At 36.0% G+C, this 23,215-nt stretch overlaps 2 protein-coding genes and 1 non-coding gene across 30 annotated transcripts in view; 2 read left to right on the top strand and 1 right to left on the bottom strand.

The window, feature by feature from the left end:
- stxbp5l (syntaxin binding protein 5L) overlaps window positions 1-12,574 on the top strand; it is a 231,424-nt gene extending 218,850 nt beyond the window's left edge. For 18 of the 19 annotated variants that reach the window (XM_087266926.1, XM_087266923.1, XM_087266929.1 and 15 more), the window contains 4 exons: window positions 2,300-2,465; window positions 4,452-4,563; window positions 9,752-9,972; window positions 10,066-12,574. In XM_087266926.1, the coding sequence (XP_087123052.1) occupies window positions 2,300-2,465; window positions 4,452-4,563; window positions 9,752-9,972; window positions 10,066-10,107 (541 nt within the window). In that variant the 3' untranslated portion in view covers window positions 10,108-12,574. 19 annotated transcript variants of the gene reach the window in all.
- si:dkey-193n17.9 overlaps window positions 1-14,830 on the bottom strand; it is a 53,065-nt gene extending 38,235 nt beyond the window's left edge. For 4 of the 9 annotated variants that reach the window (XR_015499594.1, XR_015499593.1, XR_015499592.1 and 1 more), the window contains exons 1-3: window positions 14,661-14,830; window positions 12,328-12,416; window positions 9,707-9,879 (exon numbers count right to left, since the gene is read on the bottom strand). This is a non-coding gene — a transcript (si:dkey-193n17.9). Of the gene's footprint in view, window positions 1-8,831; window positions 9,604-9,706; window positions 9,880-12,327; window positions 12,486-14,660 lie in introns of those variants that run through there. The other 5 variants (XR_015499588.1, XR_015499589.1, XR_015499587.1 and 2 more) reach the window with 3 other exon arrangements.
- A 116-nt stretch (window positions 14,831-14,946) lies between these two features.
- poglut2 (protein O-glucosyltransferase 2) overlaps window positions 14,947-23,215 on the top strand; it is a 12,638-nt gene continuing 4,369 nt past the window's right edge. The window contains exons 1-7 of one of the 2 annotated variants that reach the window (XR_015498795.2): window positions 14,947-15,302; window positions 17,522-17,727; window positions 17,809-18,014; window positions 18,268-18,345; window positions 20,175-20,347; window positions 20,833-21,070; window positions 21,287-21,496. Coding sequence is in view for 1 of the 2 variants with exons in the window: in NM_200931.1 (NP_957225.1) it covers window positions 15,124-15,302; window positions 17,522-17,727; window positions 17,809-18,014; window positions 18,268-18,345; window positions 20,175-20,347; window positions 20,833-21,070; window positions 21,287-21,496 (1,290 nt within the window). In the remaining variant the exon portion in view is untranslated. The remainder of the gene's footprint in view (window positions 15,303-17,521; window positions 17,728-17,808; window positions 18,015-18,267; window positions 18,346-20,174; window positions 20,348-20,832; window positions 21,071-21,286; window positions 21,497-23,215) is intronic. The other variant, NM_200931.1, reaches the window with a different exon arrangement.

Below are 23,215 nucleotides of genomic sequence, written 5' to 3'. Positions count from 1 at the left end.
TTTCATTTGCCATTCACAGATAGTAGGACAGGCATCGGAAATCGGAAGCGGAATAAAACAGCCTCCTCACAAAGTCAGCATATCAGTGCGCTGCTACATTGAAAACATTGATTTGAAGCAGAAATATTTGTTGAACATGTACTATGTGCCAAAAGCATTCGCTCAATGTCATTAGCTTATTTTTTGTCGGAAGTGGCGTTTAGCTGCTTTCGCATCTGAACTTTTCATATTCTTGCCATTTGTCATTGACAACATTATTAGACCATTTTTTACACTGGTAAAATTATACAATTGTCATTATCAGATTCCCTTTTGCATTATATTCAACATTATATAGGCTAGAGTAGATAAACTGACACTGTTACACATTTATTTTCATATGCACAACACTTTGTGTTCGCTATAGAGGAAAACGTATCAAATGCTTGTCATAATCATAACTCTAAAATGAGATATGATCATTTAAACAATGTGCACACTTTTTATTTTACTTTCACTGTCAAGTGCGCTCATGACATGGCTGCCATCACTTTGAGGAAAAAAAAACATGCAAATCATACTTCCCTCACAGCTCCCAAACAATTGCTCTGTGCAACAAAATGAACATTGTTTTATTTAAATTAACTTTATTACCAGGATGCCGAGGTTAAACCCCTACTCTTTCTCGATTTTTAACGATCACAGAGAATCGGGACCTCGGTTTAACGTCTCATCGGAAAGAAGGTAAACCGAGTAAACAAACAGTGCGTCAGCTCATGTGTGATTTTGCAGCCGCGAATACATCATTACGTTAAGACAGAAATAACATTTTGGGTGAAATATATCTTATAGATACAGTATGTGACACTTTTAACATCATAAAACAATGTGAAGACTTGTGCGACCACCTTTATGCCTTAAATCATAAAAAAGCAAGATTAAGATCGTTTGTAGGGCTGAATTGAGGTCGCGATTTTTTTCGATTAATCATGCAGTCCTATTCTAGTCTAAACAATTGCTAGTTTAATATAGCAGAAAATGCTAATAAAATTTTTAATAATCTAAATTTATGTTCCTACATTGACAAAATGATTTGACAAAATGTGTTTGTTGATCAACAGAATAATTCAAAGTAAATGCTAAAATCATAATATTTCAATTATATTTAATATTGAATAAAATCTTTTGGATGAGACGTTAAACCGAGGTCCTGACTCTCTGTGGTCATTAAAAATCCCATGGCACTTCTCGAAAAGAGTAGGGGTGTAACCCTGGTGTCCTGGCCAAATTCCCTCCATTGACCCTTACCGATCATGACCTCCCAATCATCCCCATCCACCGAATTGGCTCTATCACTGTCTCTCCACTCCACCAATAGCTGGTGTGTGGTGAGCGCACTGGCACCATTGTCCTGTGGCTGCCGTCACACCATCCAAGTGGATGCTGCACACTGGTGGTGTAGAGAGACCCCCTCATGATTGTGAAGCGCTTTGGGTTTATGGCCATACACAATAAATGCGCTACATAAAAACACATTACTTACTATTGATTAAAATAGTATAGAAGTAACAACAATCATATTTAAATATTGATTTAAATAGTTTAGAAATAACAACAATAAAAAATTTATGTTGTGGTCTTTTGGCTTGTTGTGCTTTTCTTTTCTTTTTGTCATTAACAAAATATGTAACTATAAATGTCTGTTGGACCAAGAAAATACATTTAAAAGTATACATTTCATATTTGCTATTACTTTTATTTCCAGTTTTAACTGTCATAAATGTAAAATCTTTTTTTCTGTAATAAGATTTGTTTATTTTTTAAACTGCATTTTTTTCTGTACAGAATAACTAATGTAAATGCATTATCAAGACATGAGCTCTTAAACCATCTGTAAGGACTACCATTAAAAGTGCATTACTGTAAACGCAATGTTAGCTCATTTTTTTTACAAAGTAAGGGACGAGTATAAATGTCTTCCTCTAATAATCGCCAAAATTTGACAGGTTCAATCAATACAGCTTAACTTAAGTTTAACCTGAACATTCCTTTAATACCAGCTCAGGAACTTTTTTTCCATTGATTTTTTTCAGCTTAATCCAGATTACAGAAAACAGCTCAATCCTTCAATAAACTCCAAACCTCTAGCCAGAAAAGCTGCGCTGTGCTTTTGTTGGCTCACATTAAATCCTACCTTCAGTGCACTATAATATTTTAAGCATCGCATTCTTCATTCTGTTTTTCACTGCCATTTCTGATACAAAGGATATCGGAATGCACTTTCTAAGCCTCTTATCTTACATGTGTGTATGTTTTACAGCCTTCCCAGTTTACGGCCTCTGCTAGATGTGAGTTACCTGCCGTTAACAGACATGCGCATTGCCAGAACATTCTGCTTCACCAATGGAGGGCAGGCGCTGTATCTGTGCTCCCCCACCGAGATACAGAGAATCACTTACAGCCAGGAGATGTGTGTCAACCTACAGGTGGCTGTGCCTTGTGTTTGTGTGTGTGTGTGTGTGTGTGTGTGTGTGTGTGTGTGTGTGTGTGTGTGTGTGTGTGTGTGTGTTTGTGTGTGCATGCTGAAGGTGGTTATTGAAGTGAAATGTCATGCTTGTCATGGATGCTTTGAGCTCTGCTGAGCTGAGCCCGGCTGCATCTCGGCTGTAATTTCTGCCACACAGGTTGTCATTCTGTCTTTTCTGTTTTTGGTTCGGATGGAAATAGAATACGGCTATACTATTCATTCTATTTTTGCAGTGTGTGCTATGTGCACAGTATGCAAATTTTTTGTATGCATTGAACTGCCAACCTGAAGCACCTGTGCTCACCAAGGCTTCATGTATTTCATTGTGAAATTGAGCCCAATTTAAAATTACTTGACTTTTTTGTAAATAAAACAACAAAAAAGTATTTTGGTGATGGCAAAGCACTATTTTCAGCAGGCAATACTGATTTTCTGTGATATTATAGTTTAATGATCGTTCTTACAGTATATTATTTTTCTGATGTCATCTTATTATTATTATTATAAAGAATCCAAAGTTATTCTGTTGACATTTTTTGCTATTTCAGCTGAGAATTTTGTAAAAAATTTGTGAATTTATGCAAAATTATTTTGGGAGTATCAAAACTAAAAACTTAATATATGAATTAAAAAATAATATCTTTTTTACTTGTATTTAATGTTTTTAAATCTAATTAGATCCACTTATTTGGTAAACAAAGCAAGTTTCTCATATATTATATCTACCATATATTTACTAAAAAAAACATAAATTGTTACTTTACAAACTGTTTTGTACATAAATCATAAGAACTATTTCATATTAGTCAATATTATTACTGAAATTAATAATAAAAAAGAATAAATATAAATTTCATATATAAATCACACATTTACATAAGTAAAAAAATAGATTAAATGAGGGGATAAAAATTTGTGGAAATCTGTAGATTTCTATGTGCACAGATTGCGTGTGGGTTTACTAATTTCTAAAAACCGATTGCTTAGATCTTTGCAATTACAACAGTAAAAATTATTTTACTCTATATTTTTTAAAATGCTAGTATTTAGCTTAAACGGTTCTCTAGATACTAGTTAACAGATACTAGTATTCGGCTTTACTAGGTTTACTAGGGCAAGTTAAAGTAATTAGGCAAGTCATTGTAAAATAGTGATTTGTTCTGTAGCCAATCAAAAAAATATTGCTTTTAATGGGGCTAATAATATTGACCTAAACATATTTTATAAATATAAATAAAAAATGCTTTTATTATAGCCAAAATAAAATAAATGGGACTTTCTCCAGACAGAAAAAAATAATAATATCAAAAAAATAATAGCAAATACAGTGAAAAATATCCTTGCTTTGTTAAACATCATCTGGGAAATGGATTTGGCTTCAACTGTATATATACAGTTATTATATATCCCTATTATATATTATTATATTATAGTTATGTACGTATGTATGTACATAACTGTCTATTATTTATTATCATAATATACAGTTATGTATATATCCCTTCATTAATCAGAAGTCGCTACAGTGAAATAAAACGCCAACTATATATATATATATATAGTTCAAGCCTGAAATTAATTATTTATAAAAATATAAGTTTTTGCCTAAATTGAAAAGGAAAATCAGAAGATGACTGAAAGGCTTGCTGCTATTATTAGTGTCCACTACAATGTGGCATACATCACTGTTGTTTGAACTGTTCACTGTGGACTGCTTAGTATTCTGTAAGCATACCATAGTAGTTCAATTCAACCTATAGCCTCTGTTCTTTTCTAACTGCCCATCAAGCACTCAAGATAGAAAGTTAAATCTTTTTATTGTTCATTGTAAAACATGTAACTGTACTGACATCTGCTGGTGGGATTTTGAACTAGCTATCTTTTTCATTCTATTATTTGTACTGGTTTGTTTCAAACCTTTTGATATGCTGTTCATTAATTGCAGGAGACATTAGGGGAGCTTTTTACACCCATCGAGACCCCTGAGGCTCAGAACCGTGGCTTTCTTAAGGGCTTTTTTGGTGGCAATGCCCAAACCTTCGACAGAGAGGAGTTATGTGAGTGTGCAAATATTTATCAAGCCCCCCTCACCCCCTCTTTCTCTCGGTCTCTCTCATATGTGCATATTTTTTACTACCACACTAAATTCTTGTACTTGAGTTGAGTTTAGCACTTGAAGATTATGCTGAATAGGATAATACTGTCTGATTGGCATTGGCATATAAAGTGAATAGATTTAAAGTTAAACAGTAAATCATTCATTTGTTAGGTCTGACATAATGCATTATAATCCACTGGTTTAAATGCTATCAGATGTGAAGTATTAGCTCTCATATAACTACATTTTTTATTATTAAAAAATAAAGATTGTAGACTTTATATTGTTACTAAAATCTGAAATGAGCAGAGAATGATTCAACTCTATACTGTGAATGTTGTGACTGGATTTTAAAGAGCACATCATATGTGTATTCTCATGATGGTCTGATAAGTGCTTCCAACTTAAAATTGTAAAGAATACTATTGAGGCTTGGAAGCCTGGAAACAGCATTCCATACATAATGACGTATTGCAGCACCTCTTTTCCCAGTCTGTTAAAAACCCAAATTGAATTCTGAAAAATACTCTGAGTATTCTGATTGGTCAGCTGTCACCTTAAGTGTGTGTCTGAAATGTAACACCCATTATCATTATCAGCACTTTCAGATAATTGACATCAGTTTCTGTATCAATTTGAGAAACATGTTCACAAGACTACAACTCATTGAAGTTATTATGACATTGATGTATGACATAGAGAATCAAATAGACTAATTAGGTGCTTTATTAGTTATATCTTGCTGTAATATACATCTTTTTACCTTCAAAACTAGCAAAAATGTATCATAGCATGTACTGAACAAGGTCTTATTCCTCATTCCTCAGAGATTTTTCCCATACAGCATCACCCAATTGCTGTAGATTTGTCAGCTGCACATCCATGATGAAATTCTGCTGTTCAGCCACATCACAAACATGTTGAAATTGGTACTTGATTTAGATCTGTGACTGTGAAGGCCATTTGAGTTTAGTGAACCCATTGTCATGTTCAAGAAACCACTTTAAGATTTGAGCTTTGAGACACGGCGCGTTATTGGCTGTAACAGGAAAGATCCACTATTGTAATAAATGGATAAACTTGATCAGCAACAATACTCAGATAGGCTGTGACAAATAAACAATGCTCAGGTGATATTAAGGTGTCCCAATGAAGGCCTAAAAAAAACTTTTGTATAATAACCATTGATACAACGCAGGATAAATCCATGCCTTCAAGCTGTTTACACCAGACGTTGCAATAGAAATCAAGACCCTATCATTTTTCTGTAGTCCAGTTTTGGTAAGAAGTGTTTCAGTTTCTTGTTATTAGTGGCACATTAGTGGCATCTGTGTGCACGTTTGCTGCTGTAGCCCATCTGTTTCAACACTCTTGAGTTGTGCTTTGAGAAATGATCTTTTGTTTAGTAATGATGTGAGAAACCAAGCTTTTCAAAGCTATAAAACAATTGAACTCATTCAAAGAGTTCAAAACGCTACGCTAGGGACGCTTGGTGGTCAGAACCATGTAAATGGCACAAAAACTCCAGTCAAAACTATTTTAAATTAAAAGTCTTCTAATTAAATGTCTTCTTTTATAAAATTTCAAGGTGTGTTTGCTCATTGGTAGGCTCTGCTAAACAGGCCAAGAATAGACTATTAGTTATTATTGCTTTCATTTTACAAATGTCTCACTAAAATGTCTACAAACAAAGTAAATCTCATCTGAAATCAGGTAAAACCAGTGACATCTGTTCAGTGATTTGAAATTGGGGATGTGAATCATGTGAGTTTTATAATATTGCACAGATCGCCTCCCCAGAAGAAAACCATTGAATTTTCTAAATCATTTGAAACAGTTATAAAGCATCAAAGTCCCTTTTTTAAAATCTTGTAACCTTGCAGATATTGAACCATTGATTTGAAACAAAAAACTGTAAAGGGTTCCAATTTCCATGTAGCAGATGCTTTTAAAGCAGAAATCACTGCTACTGTTTACTTTGGTTGTAACAAGTGGATATACACTCATTGGCCACTTTATTAGGTACAACTGTCTAACTGTTTGTTAAAGAGCCCATATTATGGGTTTTTGAAAATTCCCCTCCATGTAGTGTGTAACACAGCTCTAAGTGAAGTGAAGTATCCAGCTAAGGCTTAAATCTGTAAGAATACAGTGTTTAAAACGGTTGATTCATCTATAAAAGAGTCGACTCACAGTGCTTCAAACGAGTCGCCTTGATACCGAGTCATTAGGTGTTTCGCCATGACGTACGAACGAAACCAAGTTATTCACGTGCACGCGCAAACCCGGGAGATTTCCGCCCTCTGACGCAGAAACCCAGACACACACACACACACACACCCACAAACACACGCACACCCACAAACACACGCACACCCACAAACACACGCACACAAACATAGTGGTCGATTGAAGTCACACTGCAGATGGATATTATATCGAGTCTCTACCCAAAGATGAAACATCAGCATTATAGCCAAGCAGTTGGAAACTACTGGAAACTTCTGGAAGCTACATGCTACAAAGAATACTTCATCTGCGTTTGTTAAAGGAAGGATCAGTAAAGAGTAACTTACTGATGGACGTCAGGATGGGTTTCTTCCATTTCTCAAGTGTAAGTACTTGCGATTAAAGTTGTTGCCTCGTTGACTCTAGCTTGCAAATGTATTTAGTTGTGATTTGTTACTTGTAACCGCGTGTACTGTATCAGGTTAACTGGCTATATTCTCTTATCGCGTGCAAAGTCACGTTAAAAACGCGACGCGTGCTGCTTTGTTTATAGAGCTCCGTGGTAGAGGTCAGCATTCCCGCGGCTGTCCCCGCGCCAGTTTTCTGCGGCGCAGGAATAAATTTCCGAATAAATTGCGGGAGCGGTCGGTAACGGGTTTAATTTGGGACGGGAGCGGGCTGTCTAGCAATATCACGGATATTGCTATGTGAATGAGAAAGATGTGTCTGCTTGGTGCTTGTATGTATGTGTGTTAGTGCGCACGCGCGCGTATGAGAGAGAGAGAGAGAGAGAGAGAGAGAGAGAGAGAGAGAGAGAGAGAGAGAGAGAGAGAGAGAGAGAGAGAGAGAGAGAGAGAGAGAGAGAGAGAGAGAGAGAGAGAGAGAGAGAGAGAGAGAGAGAGAGAGAGAGAGAGAGAGAGAGAGAGAGAGAGAGAGAGCTTTGTGTGCTTGGTGCCGTGTGTGTGTTTATACAGACAGCTTGGCTGTATGGACTGTATAGCTGGGTGATTTTTGGTTGTGTTCTCCCCCGCTCTTTAGCGGGATCGGGCGCGGCGGGCAGAAAACTGGGCGGGTTCTAAGGCTAAAACCTGGCGGGTGCGGGCGGAAGCGGGAGCGTTGTCGTCCGGAGGTGTGTGTGTGTTTTTGTGTGTGTGTGGCAGCTAAAATCCACGCCTACATTATCGAGCGTGTATGAACTGTGATTACTTTTTATATTGCTGATTAGCTATTGGGCATTTTACTCTCTGACTGAACGCAGTCGACCAATCGCGACAGACTGTCATCGGTCCAATCAGCGCAGATAAGCTTCGCGCTAAGGAGGGGTTTGGGAACAAATGAATCACTGGACGATTCATACGGGAGTCGCTGGGATAATTAGGTAAAAATAAATGCAGATTATAAGACCATGAAAGTGTTTTTTGACCTTGCATGCATATTAGACTGTTGTTGGAGACCCTTACAACCAAGATATGACCCTATTTCATGTATAATATGGGCTCTTTAACGCAAATTTCTATTCATGGCAGCAACTCAATGCACAGGCTTACCAAAATTGGAAGATTAATTAGAAAGAGGTTGCCTGGTCTGATGAGTCTCAATTTCTGCTGCAACATTCGGATGGTAGCGTCAGGATTTGACGTCAACAATATGATGGATCCATCCTGCCTTGTATCAACGGTCAAGCTGGTGGAAGTGGAGTAATGGTTTGGGGGATATTATCTTGGCACACTTTGGGCCCATTAGTACCAATTGAGCATTGTGTCAACACCATAGCTTACTCGAGTATTGTTGCTGACCATGTCCATCCCTTTATGACCACAGTGTACCCATCTTCTGATGGCTACATCCAGCAGGATAATAAGCCATATCATAAAGCACAAATCATCTCAGAATGGTTTCTTCACAGTCACCAGAACTCAATCTAATAGAGCAGTGGTTCTCAACGTGGGGGTCGGGACCCTCTGAGGGGTTGTGGGACAATGAAGGGGGTCACCTGGTGATTTCCAAAAATCTATTTATTTTTATTAAACCATAAGAACGACCATATTTTATCCATAACACACTGAAGAGAAAAAATAGTTGTTTATAGTTACTATATACTATATAGTTACTATAGTAGCTTATAGTTACTAGTTATATTGGATTGCAACCCCTGGGGTAATTGCATTATATTAAAGACACAGCAATAGCGTCAGATGCAGCAGATTGTTTTTTTTAACTCCAGGTTAAACTTTCTGGCTCTTTACAGCACTGACATACATTTAAAAAATTAAACAAAGAATAGACTTGGGTCTATTGGTGTGTGTGCGCGCCATTGCATGCAAAGTTTCTGTATTTATAAACACCTCAGAAGATATTGGGGGTCGCGAGTCACTAGCATTATCATTTTGGGGGTCCCGGGCTAAAAAGTTTGGGAACCCCTGCAATAGAGCACATTTGGGATGTGGTGGAATGGGAGAATTGCATCATGGATGTTCAGCCGACAAATCTGCAGCAACTGCGTGATGCTATCATGTGAATATAGACCAAAATATATTTCTAGAATCTTGTTGAATCTATGCCACAAAGGATTAAGAAAGTTCTGAAGGCAAAAAGAGGGTCCGATCCAGTGCTAATAAGGCGTACGTAATTAAGTGGCCGGTGAGTGTAGTTCATTACTGACTTTCCGTCAGCTTTATCCAGTCTGGCCATACTTCTCTGACCTCCTGCATCAACCAAGGATTTTAGCTACAGAATACCCACTCACTTGATCTCCATTTCGTATCATTCACTGCAAAAATACAAAAGTTCCAGTAGATCAGCAGTTTCAGAAATGCTTATACCAGCCTGTCTGGCACCAACAACCATGGCACCTTCAAAGTCAATCAAATTACCTTTCTTTCCGATTCTGATGCATTTGGCTTTCTCTTGTTAAATAGTTGGCGAGGCATCGGCGGGTAAGGCATCACGCAGCCTGGCACAGCACATCCCAGGACAAGGTGGTATAGAGGGCATGAAGGCGGCAGCAGGCGGAGTGGTTGGGGATTTGGCTCGAGCTCGCATCGCCCTGGATGAGAGAGGACAGAGGTTAGGGGAGCTAGAAGAAAGGACTGCTCTGATGATGACCAGCGCAGAAACTTTCTCTAAACACGCTCATGAGGTATGAAGGAAAACAAAAGAATGAGAAGTATGAAATACAGTAAAAGCACTGATGCACATGTTTAAATGTTTTGCTTTTCCTTTTTTTCCACAGCTAATGCTTAAATGCAAAGACAAGAAGTGGTATCAGTTTTAGAGGGTCCTCTTGGAGGCGTGTTTCACTGTCGTGCCACAAGAGGGCGCAACTCTGGTACTTGGACTTTCACTCTTTAAAAGAGAAGAGACAGAGCGAGCAAGACTGATGGACCAAGAGGGACTTAAGGGCTGTTCAGATTCTCTTCTGTCTGTGTACAGGACTGACTTAAAGAGGTTAAAAAGGCAAAGGCCAGATCACGATATTGGGAGATGTACCATTAGTATTTGAGAGTAAGAGGAATTCTATACCCACAATGTAAATCCGACGACATCTTCATTTATGTACAGGGGTTGACCAGGGTCTCCTCACAACAAGTAAACTGACTCTCGCCGTGTAGATAATGGGAAAGTTACGAAATCAACAAGAGTGCATGAAACAAAATGGATGACCTATAAAAACGTAAAACTGCCATATTAAAAAGCAGCATGTTACTTTAAAACAAAAGGTAAATAAAAGATTAACAAACTTTTATTTAATAACCTAAGCCAATAATAGAAACTATGACAAAAAACTTTATATTTTTTAAAATAGCAAACAAATATATATATAAACAAAAAATGTATACCTGCATTGCTATAAGGCCAAAATGTTTTCTTTTTTTTTTTAATGACGCCATACTGTTTCTTTCAGCGATGTATATTTTCAGAATATTTACCACTCATGTCTTGTTACATTTGACACCAATTTATCCACTCTGGAATGCAAATCAGGCCGATGGCAATTCAGTTGGCCAAACCCACGACGCTCAGTCACAAACACACACTTTTTCCGTTTTCTTTGCTGCTAGCTCGAAAAAAGCACCACAACCAACTTTTTAATCCGTCTCCGAAAGGTACTTCACCCGCTCCTAGAGACGTATGACGTGACATGGTTTTAGAAGTGTGAGTAGTACAATGTATTTGGCGCCACGTGACGAGTGTATGTCTGTGAGGTCCTTTTCGAGCGTGTTTCTCCTACGTAATACTTAACGTGCCATATTCTAGATGGGTGAAGTATCTTTAACTGTAAACTAGCGATGAATTAACTCGTCTGTGGTTGATATTCTGGGCTCTTTTTCTGTGTAGATAAGACAAGCCAGCCAAGTTCAAACCAAAAGGTTGGCTCTTCATGCGTGTCTGTGAAAGTACAAATACCGTTCGGTTTGTTTTCTAATTCGTCATGATGTTTGTTTTACTATCAAAGCTCAATTTCAGCTGGCCTGTTAGTTTGTTTCTAGTCTCTTCAGTTGCCTTTGGGCACGCATAACAAAGATTGTGCGTCGTTTTGTACTTCATTGAGGACAAGGAGTGAACGACCTCTGATTTCTCTGCCAAAGTCTGAATGCATTGTGGAGAGATATCCTTCACATTCCTGAATAATGGATGATTTTTGTTTGTTCCTTCTTTTTTCCACTCAATATTACGATTCAAAATCTTGTTTTCTACCTTTAGTGTCTGACGATTGTTCGCTTGTGTCTTCTGGTTGTCAATTGACAGTGGAAATGGTGTTTAGACCAATCAGTGGACACTACTGATGAATATTTATGTTTTTGTTCTTTTTAAATATGTGTCTGGAAAGATCAACGTGAGTGAGCTGCACTGCGGTTCGCGCATGAATTAGTGTTAAGTGTAAGCTGAATCTTCCAGAATCGTATTTGAGACTTATGTTGTGTTTCTATGATTTGTCCTCTGATGACCTCTGACCTTCTAGTGCTTTACTGTAACAATCTCAGCATATCTTCTGTAGTCCATGCCTCTGCCCATTTGGCTTTGTATATACAAGCTGCTACTCAGTAACGTAAATGTTGTGCATTGAAATACAAACTCAAGGCTCACGAGAAAAACACATCGTCAACCGTTAGTCAAACTTGGGCTCTTACGCAATATTATTTTTTTTCTTATGCATTTATGTTGAAATAATAGCTCATGATAAAGGAAAGAAGACTGCATATGTGAAGATGTGGACTCAACAAGACACTCAAGATGCCAAAACCATGTAAAGATGGTCTCTGCTGAAGAAACCGGTGGGTTTAAGTTCATGTTTGCCATTAAATTTGTTCAACCGACTCTCCAATGATTCCTCTTCAGTGTCAAAATAAGTAATAACTGACTCTCACAGACAGGGTGTTTTGTTTGTATGTTCTCAGTTTTTATATGAAAATGTACAGTTCAACCTGGAGGAGAGCGACATGGTCATCAAACTAAATTATGTGATTTGGATATTCCTCTGTGAATGTCGTACCTGTTTAAAGATGGTACCGTGTCTGATATTCTGACTGAAGTTCTGTAGGTCTGTAGTTCCCTCCACCCCAACACCTGGTCCTCTGATACCTTCAGAGAAGGCAGCAAACGTCGGTCTTGTTTAAATGGATTATGCCACCTTTCGTTCTTATCGATATTCTAGTAGTGTTATAGAGGTTATTGAAAACAAAATGGAAAAATATGTTGATGCAAATCAAATTGAAATAAACATTTATTGATGTACACAACATCATGAGACTGGTTTGTTTTTGCAATATCAGGCATTTGGTGCCATCACTACATATAGTGCATCTAGAAAGTATTGATAGCACTTCACTTTTTCTACATTTTTTTATGTTCCAGCCTTATTCCAAAATGTTTTAAATTCATTTATTTTCTCAAAATTCTACACACAATACCCCATAATGACAATGAGAAAAAGATTTTTTTAAATTGTTGCAAATTTATTAAAAACAAAAAACCCTGAAAAATCACATGTACGTAGGTATTCACAGCCTTTGCTCAATACTTTGTTGATGCACCTTTGGCAGCAATTGTAGCCTCAAGTCTTTTTGAATATGATGCCACATGTTTGGCTTGGCAAGCGTTTCCCTGTCTTTGAGAATTTTTGCCCATTCCTCTTTGCAGTACCTCTCCAGCTCTATCAAGCTTCATGGGAAGTGATGCTTTACAACCATTTTCAGATCTCTCCAAAGATGTTCAAAAGGATTTAGGTCTGGGCTTAAGGACATTCACGAGTTGTTGTGAAGCCACTCCATTGATATTTTGGCTGTGTGCTTTGGGTAATTGTCCTGCTGGAAGATAACCTGTCAGCCCAGTCTGAGGTCAAAAGCACTCTGAAGCAGATTTTCATTCAGGATGTCTCTGTACATTGCTGCATTCACCTTTCCCTCTATCCTGACTAGTCATCCAGTTCCTGCTGCTGAAAAACATCTCCACAGCATGATGCTGCCACCACCAAGCTTTACTGTAGGGATGGTATTAGATAGCTTAAATGGCTGCCCAGCTCTAGGAAGAGTCCTGGTGGTTTCAAAAATCTTCCACTTACGGATGACAATGCTGTCTCGGAGGTCTACAGACAAATCCGTCTTCATGCTTGGTTTGTGCTTTGACATGCACTGTCAACCCTGGGACCTTATATAGACAGGTGTATGCCTTTTTTAAATCATGTCCAATCAACTGAATTTACCACAGGTGAACTTAAATTAAGCTGCTGAAACATCTCAAGACGTCCTATCAATGGAAACAGAATGTACCTGAGCTCAATTTAGAGTTTCATGGCAAAGGCTGTGAATAATTATGTACATGTGATTTTTCAGCTTTTTTCTTTTTAATAAATTTGCAACAATTTCAAAAACTCTTTTTTTTTCACATTGTCATAATGGGGTATTGTGTGTAAACATTTGAGGAAATAAAATGAATTTAATACATTTTGAAATAAGGCTGTGGCTTAAAAAATGTGGAAAAAGTGAAGCGCTTCGAATACTTTCCGGATGCACTGTAACAGTCCTGGTAGTAGACTTGGATGCCTGGGGGCCAGACAATCAAAAATTGTGGCAGGACCCATTGTTTTTTTTAGAGTAATCACTATTAATATATTTATTATTTACTTTTTCTTTTTTTTGTACTTTAATATTTAAGAGTATTGCCATTTTGTGTAAAATTAAATCTGAAAATTATGATTGCATATTTGATAATGGCCGTTTTATAGGCTATGAACAATGTTATGCTTCTCAAATACATGTTGGTCAAACTTTTTTGACCTCAAGTAACAGCTCTAAATCTCCTTTAATGCCTGATGAGGTTCAAGAAAACCCAGAAAGAGATTGGGCAGTGTTTCCATACAGAACCTCACTACAAACTTTAGATTCTCTGATCTTGGTGCAATTTGCTCATATTCTGTATGATTTCCAAATTGTTTGTGTTAGTGACCAATGGATAATAAACCATAAGTATTGCTACATAAACTACAAACTCTTGCTGAGTATAAACTGATAACATATAATCTAGATTAGTTTTATTTAAAGTGACTTTTTACGTATTACATACCAGTTAACTGATTATTCACATTACAAAATGGCTATGGAACATTTTATGACAGTTTTACTTCTAGTTATATCCAGTGACATTCCTTGTATTTTTATGTATTTTTTTTTTTTTTTTTTGCTAAGTTTGGACAAACTATTTAAAACCTGGAAGATTACACAATTAATGTGTGTTCATGTCCAGGACGTAAATTTGCCAGAACACATCTAACGTTACAGTATCTAGCCATCCTTCAAGAATGTGTCATGGTAAATTCGCAGTCCCCACCGTCATTGTTGCTGGGTTCTCTTCAATGAAAGACAGCGGTCGCCACAGCTTCACTTTAGTAACAATACCTTTTGTCATGTTTGTAGCTGATAATAGGCACATTGTGACTGACAGATCCGTTACGCTCAACCAAATACACACAGCGCCGACTCCAAGCAACATTTGCAAGCGTCTTTCCTCTTCCTATTACACAGCCAATCAGCCTCCAGTAAATTGTGGCATCATCGTACACAAGGTTCGAACGTCCAATCATATTCACGTTCACAGAGATTTTTCACACGAGTGTTTCTGTGGGTTAGTTTGCACCGAGCTGCTAATATTCCACAGAATGTGAGTATGTGGTAAAACATGTATTATTAGTGTTTTAAGCTGTTTTATTCAGAGCTCTTTTGAGCGTTGCCATTGTGATGAGGAGGAGATGACAAATGAACGCGTCCACTACTGAAAGCCCTTCTCCATAAACATGTTGAGGAAACTTTTGCTGCTCTTGATGTCTTGCATCATTTTCCTGACGCGGAGATCAAAGGCAGCGGCAGCGGCCAGCGCGAGCAAAACTTTGGTGTGGGGTCCAGGACTGGAGACAAACGCTGTCCTTCCTGCTCGCTTCTTCTTCATACAGACTGTGGACACCACCGGAACAAAGTGAGTCCTGCTGGATGACCATAATGGGGCGTTGTGGCTTAGTGGTTAAACATCTGTCTGCAAAATAAAGACTGTGGTTTCAAACCCTACATTAAGACATCATTTTCACGTTCTTTTTATTAAAGGAAAGATTGTACTGAAAATATCTACAACTGACCACCATACTTCCCTATTCATTAATCACAGTACATTAAGACATGGTATTAAAAAGTAATGAAAGTGTATATAATTCACGTACACTTTCATAATATAAATATTAACGAGTCAAGAATCTTCTTTTATCATATTATAATACAAATATGTAGTTAAAAATATGATATACATCTGGTGGATGATACAGTTTAAGTCAGAATTACAGTATTAGCTGCCTAAGATTTTTTTTTTCATTTTTAAATATTTCTCAAATTATGTTTAACAAATTTTCACAGCATGTCTGGTATTCTTTATTTTTCTGGAGAAAGTCTGATTTGTTTTATTTTGGCTAGAATAAAAGCAGTTTTTAATAATAAAAAGAAAAAACATTTTAAAGTCAAAATTATTAGCCCCTTTTATGCTATATTTTTTCAATAGTCTACAGAACAAACCATCATTATACAATAACTTGCCTAACCTGCCTAGTTAACTTAATTACCCTAGTTAAGCCTTTAAATGTCACTTTAAGCTGTGTAGAAGCGTCTTGAAAAATATCTAGTGAAATATTATTTACTGTCATCATGGTAAAGGTAAAATAAATCAGTCATTAGAAATGAGTTATTAAAACTATTATGTTTAGAAATGTGTTGGAAATCTCTGTTGAACAGAAATTGGGGGAAAAAAAATAAACAGGGGGGCTACTAATTCTGACTTCAACTGTATATGAACAAAGCATCTATGGAATTCTTCAGAATAGACAGAGGTTAGGCTATACTGGGGAATTTGTTGTCTGAGTGTTACTGAAGTAATCATTTTATGGTTAGTGTGATTTCTCCAAGTAGGACATCTATATTGATCCTGAAACAACATTCCAATCAGCTAATCAGATTTGAGGGATAACTTTACAGTTTCTGTTAAGGTTAGAGTAATGTGCTTTTCCATCATTGTTATTCAACTCTTCAACCTTTCTGAATTTGGCAATAATTTACAGTTAGGGTGAGTTAGACATTGATTTAGGCATGGGCTGGTATAAGATTGTGACTGAATGATAACCTTGGATAAAAATATCACGGTTTTGCGGTAATGTGATTACTGCTCTAAAGTATATTATTTTTAAATTTCTAACTAAAAAACAACCCCCCCCCCCTCCTCATTAAACACAATATAAAATATATTGAAACAGTAGCTTTTAATGTGCAGGGTCCTTTTCTGTTGGAGATACTATTGTCACTGTTGTTACAATTTACTGTAAATAAATTAGTCACACACACACACACACACACACACACACACACACACACACACACACACACACACACACACACACACACACACACACACACTTGACCTTTCCAAACTGTGGTGAACCTTAAAACTGGTTATCAACCCATGCCTACATTTATTTTATGTTTTTTATTTTATGTTTTATGATTTTATGTTAAAACAGCAATGTTGTTCCAGGATCATTATAGGTGTTAACACAGGATCGCATCCTACTTTGCAAAATCACACCCACCCTTGAAATCTACCCACACAAATAAAGTCTAATAAAATAAACACTCTTGCCTGACATGTTATGAACTCTAAATAACTTATTAAAAAGCATTTTTTTTTTTTTGTGGAAAAATGAATTTACTTTAAATCCATTTTATGCTATACATGTTTTAAACCTAAAGTGCCACATACAGTATACTAACAGGTTCATCTGTTGATTCTTAAAGTGGTTTCTTTAAAGAACAATGACAATAAAAGCCTTTTAATTGAGGCAACTGTGTATTGAAGGTGCTTGATTAAATCTGCCAAAATACAAATTAGTATTATTAAATCATTTCATGCTAGTCTTTTATAATTATATGCTTGTCTCCTAACTGCACTGTAGAATCCATTGTGCTGTGTGATCAGTTACACTATTAAATAACAAAATCCAGGGAGATTCCCAGAACAATTTTCCCCAGGGCACTGAAAAATGTCTTGTTTGCGTATGTGACCTTTACATTCACATGTCTTTTGTTCATGGTAAGAAATCAGCTTATGTTTATCATGGCTACAATAATAATGTCTTTGCTGTTTTGATTACTCCTTTTCAGTTTCACAACTTCTCCTGGAGAGAACACCTTTGAAGTAAAGATTACTTCTCCAACGGAGCCATATGCCAGAATCTGGATCCAGATTTTAGACAGGAACGATGGCTCCTTTCTGGTTCGGTACCGCATGTATGCCAGTTACACAGACCTGCATGTTGAGGTTCTGTTGAAAGATAAGCTGGTGGGGAAATCTCCATATGTGCTCAGAGGTCAGAAGAATCAACAGTACTTCATGATACACGCATGCATACTGTTTGTAGATTGAAGCTTTCCTTTTTCTCATTACCCAGGTGCAGTGTATCATGAATCATGTGACTGTCCAGAGCCTGATGGTGCATTGTGGGAGAAGAACATGCACTGTCCGGCCTCTTTCTCTCAGATAGAAAGCGATTTATCTATATTTCAAAGTGTGGATCCAGATCGTAATGCCCATGAGATCATTCAACGTTTTGGGAAAAGTCACAGCCTGTGCCACTACACGATCAAAAACAACCAGGTGCACATATGCATTATGAATAAATCAATCAATCAAGAAATAAATACATGAATAAATGGGTGAATAATAATTTAGATTTATATACATTTGATGATATAAATGTAAATTTAAAGGGACATCGAAGAGGATAGGACATAAGATATGTCATATTTTCTTAAACCCTGAAGGAAGATTTCCAGATTAAACCAACATTTAACAAAGACAGATATGTATCAGGATGTCAAGTGTTTATTAATTTTTTTTCTTATTGAAGGTTTATATCAAAACACATGGGGAACATGTTGGATTTAGGATCTTCATGGATGCCTTCCTACTGTCCCTCACTCGAAAGGTGAGTATTGGCCCAATGTGCAGCTACTGCACATGCATTTGAATGTTTTTAAGCTCATCAGTTATGTGAAGTAAGAATAATCTTATGAATAAATAAACAAGTTCATGTACTTGGTTAGACATTTAGTTTTTATAACCACTAGATGGCAGTGTTGCAGAACACTTGGAGTCTTTCCGGCATAGAAAAAAAAAAGACTCAAACATGTACAGTGCTGATTTTAGGTTAGGAATGGGTTAGTTCTATTGTCCCAAAGTAGTAGTGAAGAAATTCATACTTTTATTAAGCAAGGATGGATTCCGCTTATTGAAATGAAGCGCAAATGCATTTGCAATGTTACCAAATATTTATAGAAAATATTTTCTGTTTTAATTCGATGCTGGTTTTTTCAAATTTCAAAATTTCCCCAGAAAAACTAAGCAGAATTTTTGAGCACCAAACCTGCAATTTAGAATGATTTTTGAAGGCTTGTGCTACCAGTTGAAGCTGGTGGAAATGTTTCTAGGTAGGGTTGTACTACATTCAACAGTAGCAGCAAAAATCTCATATGATTTAATGTTAAATCTTTGAAAGAAAATATAAAAAAAACTGGGGGTAACGAGGAACTCAAAACACTGGTCACACTTTATAAAAAAGATTCCATTAGTTCATTATTTATTTAGCTAATAACAAATTTATATTAAACATACTTCAATGTTTACTAAAGCATTGTTAAAATGCAAAGTTTTATTAATTAGTTAATGCAGTTTGAGTTAAGAACAATCAACAACATTTTAATTAGCTAATATTATTAAAGACAAATAAATTGTTTATTCATGCTAGTAAATATACATTAAATCTGTTCTACCAAAACATTTTAAGGATTTAATTTAAAATGTAAATGTAAACTTCATAAAAAAACAGTAAAATATATTTAAAGATTTTATTTATATTAAACCCACTTTGATTTTTTTTAAAAATCTTTTTAAATATTTCCCAAATTATGTTTAACAGAGCAAGGAATTTTTCACAGTATGTCTGATAATATTTTTTCTTCTAGAAAAAGTCTAATTTGTTTTATTTTGGCTAGAATAAAAACAGTTTTCATTTTTTTAAAAACCATTTTAAGATCAAAATTATTAGCCTCTTTAAGCTATATTTTTTCGAGTGTCTACAGATCTAACCATCGCTATACAATAACTTGCCTAATTACCCTAACCTGCCTAGTTAACCTAATTAACCTAGTCAAACCTTTAAATGTCACTTAAAGCTGTATTGAAGTGTCTTGAAAAATATCTAGTCAAATATTATTTATTGTCATCATGGCAAAGATAAAATAAATCAGTTGTTAGAAATGAGTTAATAAAACTATTAAGTTTAGAAATGTATTCCATTAAACAGAAATTGGGTAAAAAAAAAAAAAAAAAAGTAAACAGGGGGCTAATAATTCAGGGGGGATAATAATTCTGACTTCTACTGTGTGTGTGTGTGTGTGTGTGTGTGTGTGTGTGTGTGTGTGTGTGTGTGTGTGTGTGTGTGTGTGTGTGTGTGTGTGTGTGTGTGTGAGCGTGTGTGTGTAATTTTATATATATGTAGAATTAAATGAAAACAATAATATTATATCCATATCTTTATATATACACCCATCTCTCTCTCTCTCTCTCTCTCTCTCTCTCTCTCTCTCTCTCTCTCTATATATATATATATATATATATATATATATAGATAGATAGATAGATAGATAGATAGATAGATAGATAGATAGATAGATAGATAGATATAGAAATAAATATGTATGTTTTACTACATCTGTAAAGGAAAGATTTCCATAAATAATGTTGTTGTGTGAGCAGGTCAAGCTTCCAGACATTGAGTTTTTTGTGAATTTGGGCGACTGGCCCTTGGAGAAGAGACGGGCCTCTCAGAATCCCAGCCCGGTGTTTTCATGGTGCGGCTCCAATGACACACGAGACATCGTGATGCCGACCTATGACCTCACTGAGTCTGTACTGGAGACCATGGGCAGGTAAAACAACTGAAGTGTGACTCTTGAAAATGCAGTTAACATAAAACTTTTTATGGAACAGCATAAAACGTTTTTATGGTTTTTAAGGAACCCTGGGATTTAAGGTTTATTATAGCAAAATGTCAAGCAAATGGTTTAAGGAAAAATTCAACAAACAAAAGAAATAAAAAAGGAATAAATAAAACTATATATGTAGTGTTACAGTAGAATTTTCACAAATTGCATTCCCCTGATTATCAATACATTTCTTTCGTTTCACATCATTGTGATATGTATTGTCATGTATCTTTGCTAAAAAAAAAAGTTTACAGTTAATATAGTGGTTTGTATAGAAATGTATAAAGTTTTTTAAAAATCTTTTAGCACATAACAATCTATTCAATTTAAACTAATCTTTAATCTATTCAACATTATATTCCTCTTCTGACTGGTTATATATTCTAATTGATTTAAATACATTTTGTCATTTGTTTCTTTTGTGGTAGAGTAAGTCTGGACATGATGTCTGTTCAGGGACACACAGGTCCAGTGTGGGAGAAGAAGATAAATAAAGGGTTTTGGAGAGGGCGAGACAGCAGGAAAGAGCGTCTTGAGCTGGTCAAACTTGCAAGAGCAAACACAGCCATGCTTGATGCCGCCTTAACCAACTTCTTCTTTTTCAAACACGATGAAAGCCTTTATGGACCCCTTGTCAAACACGTGTCCTTTTTTGACTTCTTCAAGGTTAGTAGCGTGATCAACTACACAAAACAAAAGTTTCAGTATACTACATATTTATTTATTTATTCATTTAATTACATTTCTTTTTTTGCACTTTTGATTTTGATGGTCCATTTTTGCTATAAGTAACTAAATATAAGAAATTAAAAGTAATTTCCACCAGAGTATTAGTTAAAGGTTAGTTAAATGATGGTTATTTGTACATTTTTCCATTTACAGTATAAGTATCAGATCAATGTGGACGGGACGGTAGCGGCGTACAGACTGCCTTATCTGCTTGCGGGAGACAGTGTGGTGTTTAAACACGACTCCATCTATTATGAGCACTTTTACAATGAGCTCCAGCCGTGGGTGCACTACATCCCCTTCAGATCTGACCTCAGTGACCTGCTGGAGAAGATCCAATGGGCCAAAGATCATGATGAGGAGGTACTTCATCCACATGTATACACACGCAGTTCTCTACTCATGTCAACACAAAACATTTGATAGCACAGAGCTGTTTTTATTAGCTGTGATGTTATTTAGACTATTACTATATGTTATTACTAAATGCCATGAATGTAGTAAGTTTATATGACACTGCTAAGACATTTAAGGGCAGGCATTGCTATTATTTTATCTTGTTGACAGAAAAAAAAGAGAGATTAAACCAAACCCTCTTGAACATTGTAAAGTAACTTTAAGGCATGGCTTAAGTTGCAGACTGCTTTCATGAAAACTAATTATATGATAAGACACACACAACCATCAAGTATAAAATGTTTTTCAGAGATCACTGGCAGCAATCATTTAACTGAAACTGTCTATGACATTATAATCAGGGGAGTCATTTCCTTTTGGTATTTCATTGTATACCAAAATAATATACAATTATCAAACTAACTGATTTGTTTTTTTTATGATTTAATTGAGCCAGAAGTGGTTCTTACTAATTATTGTTGCTATAAAAGGTTAATACCTTTGTTTGTTTGTTTTTATTTATACATTTTATTTGCATTTCTGAGAGTTTTTGGTCTGTGGGAATTTATATTTTAATTGTGCAGTATTTATATATATATATTATTTTACTTATGTATATGCATGTTTTCTTCATTATTACCTAATATTAAACAGGTCTGGCATTATATTTAGTTAATTATTAGTTAATTAATTTTTATTAGTACACATTCAAATAACTTATTTTCAGAATTAGTATTGTTTCTTTTCTCTTATATTATTTATATATAGTTGGTTAATAATGTTTTATAGAGTTTGCATGTTCTCCCCGTGTTCGCATGGGTTTCTTCTAGGTGCTCTGATCTATAGGTGAATTGAATAAACTAAATTGGCCTTAGTGTGTGAAAGTGAATGTGTATAGATGTTTCCCAGTACTGAGTTGCAACTGGATAGGTATGCGCTGTGTAAAGCTTATGCTGGATAAGTTGGCGGTTCATTTTGCCGTGGTGATCTCTGATGAAAGGGTCTAAGCCGAAGGAAAATTAATGAATAAATGAATGAATATTATATATAAATGCATCCATTAATTGATTTTTTTTTTATGAATTGTTACACCTGGCTCAGGGATGTAACATAGTGAGGGAGACGAGACGGCGAAGTATAATCAAAAAGAAGATTTATTTAAATCAATTGAAATAATATAATCAAAAAATCAGTATCAGTATGTTCAATCAGCGTGAAATGCGAGTGAAAGGATGCGGTAAATGTTGTCAGTGATAGTATATGGATGCGAAACGAAGCATAATGCCTAAATTGGAGCGCAGCTCTGGCCAACTACCAAGTGACTGGACAGCGGCCCCGACGAACTCTCTGCCGGGTTTTAAATAAAGGCGCTGACCTGCATCAGGTGCACTGAAGGCACGTCCCCAATCTAGAATCAAATCAAACGCACAGAAACACAAAACAGCGCAGTCCTAACAGAATAAATTAGTGAATTAATGAAAGAAAATGTAATAACTTTCATACTTTGAAAAATGTCATTCAGTGTAGCAGTAGCTTAAACTATAGTTGTATTTCGCATTCACACATTATGTCTACATTAAGCATGGGACGACAAACAGTTTTCAAGGTTAATCACAGTTTGGAAAAGTCAAGATTTTAAAACCGCCAAAATTTTCTAATGTGTCGTTCTTACGGTATATCTAAGAT

Source organism: Danio rerio, chromosome 9 (assembly GCF_052040795.2).
Source record: "Danio rerio strain M-AB ecotype USA chromosome 9, GRCz13ab, whole genome shotgun sequence".
Classification (NCBI taxonomy): domain Eukaryota; kingdom Metazoa; phylum Chordata; class Actinopteri; order Cypriniformes; family Danionidae; genus Danio; species Danio rerio.
The sequence above is the reverse complement of the archived record's forward strand: the minus strand, read 5'-3'. Positions and strand labels throughout refer to the sequence as shown.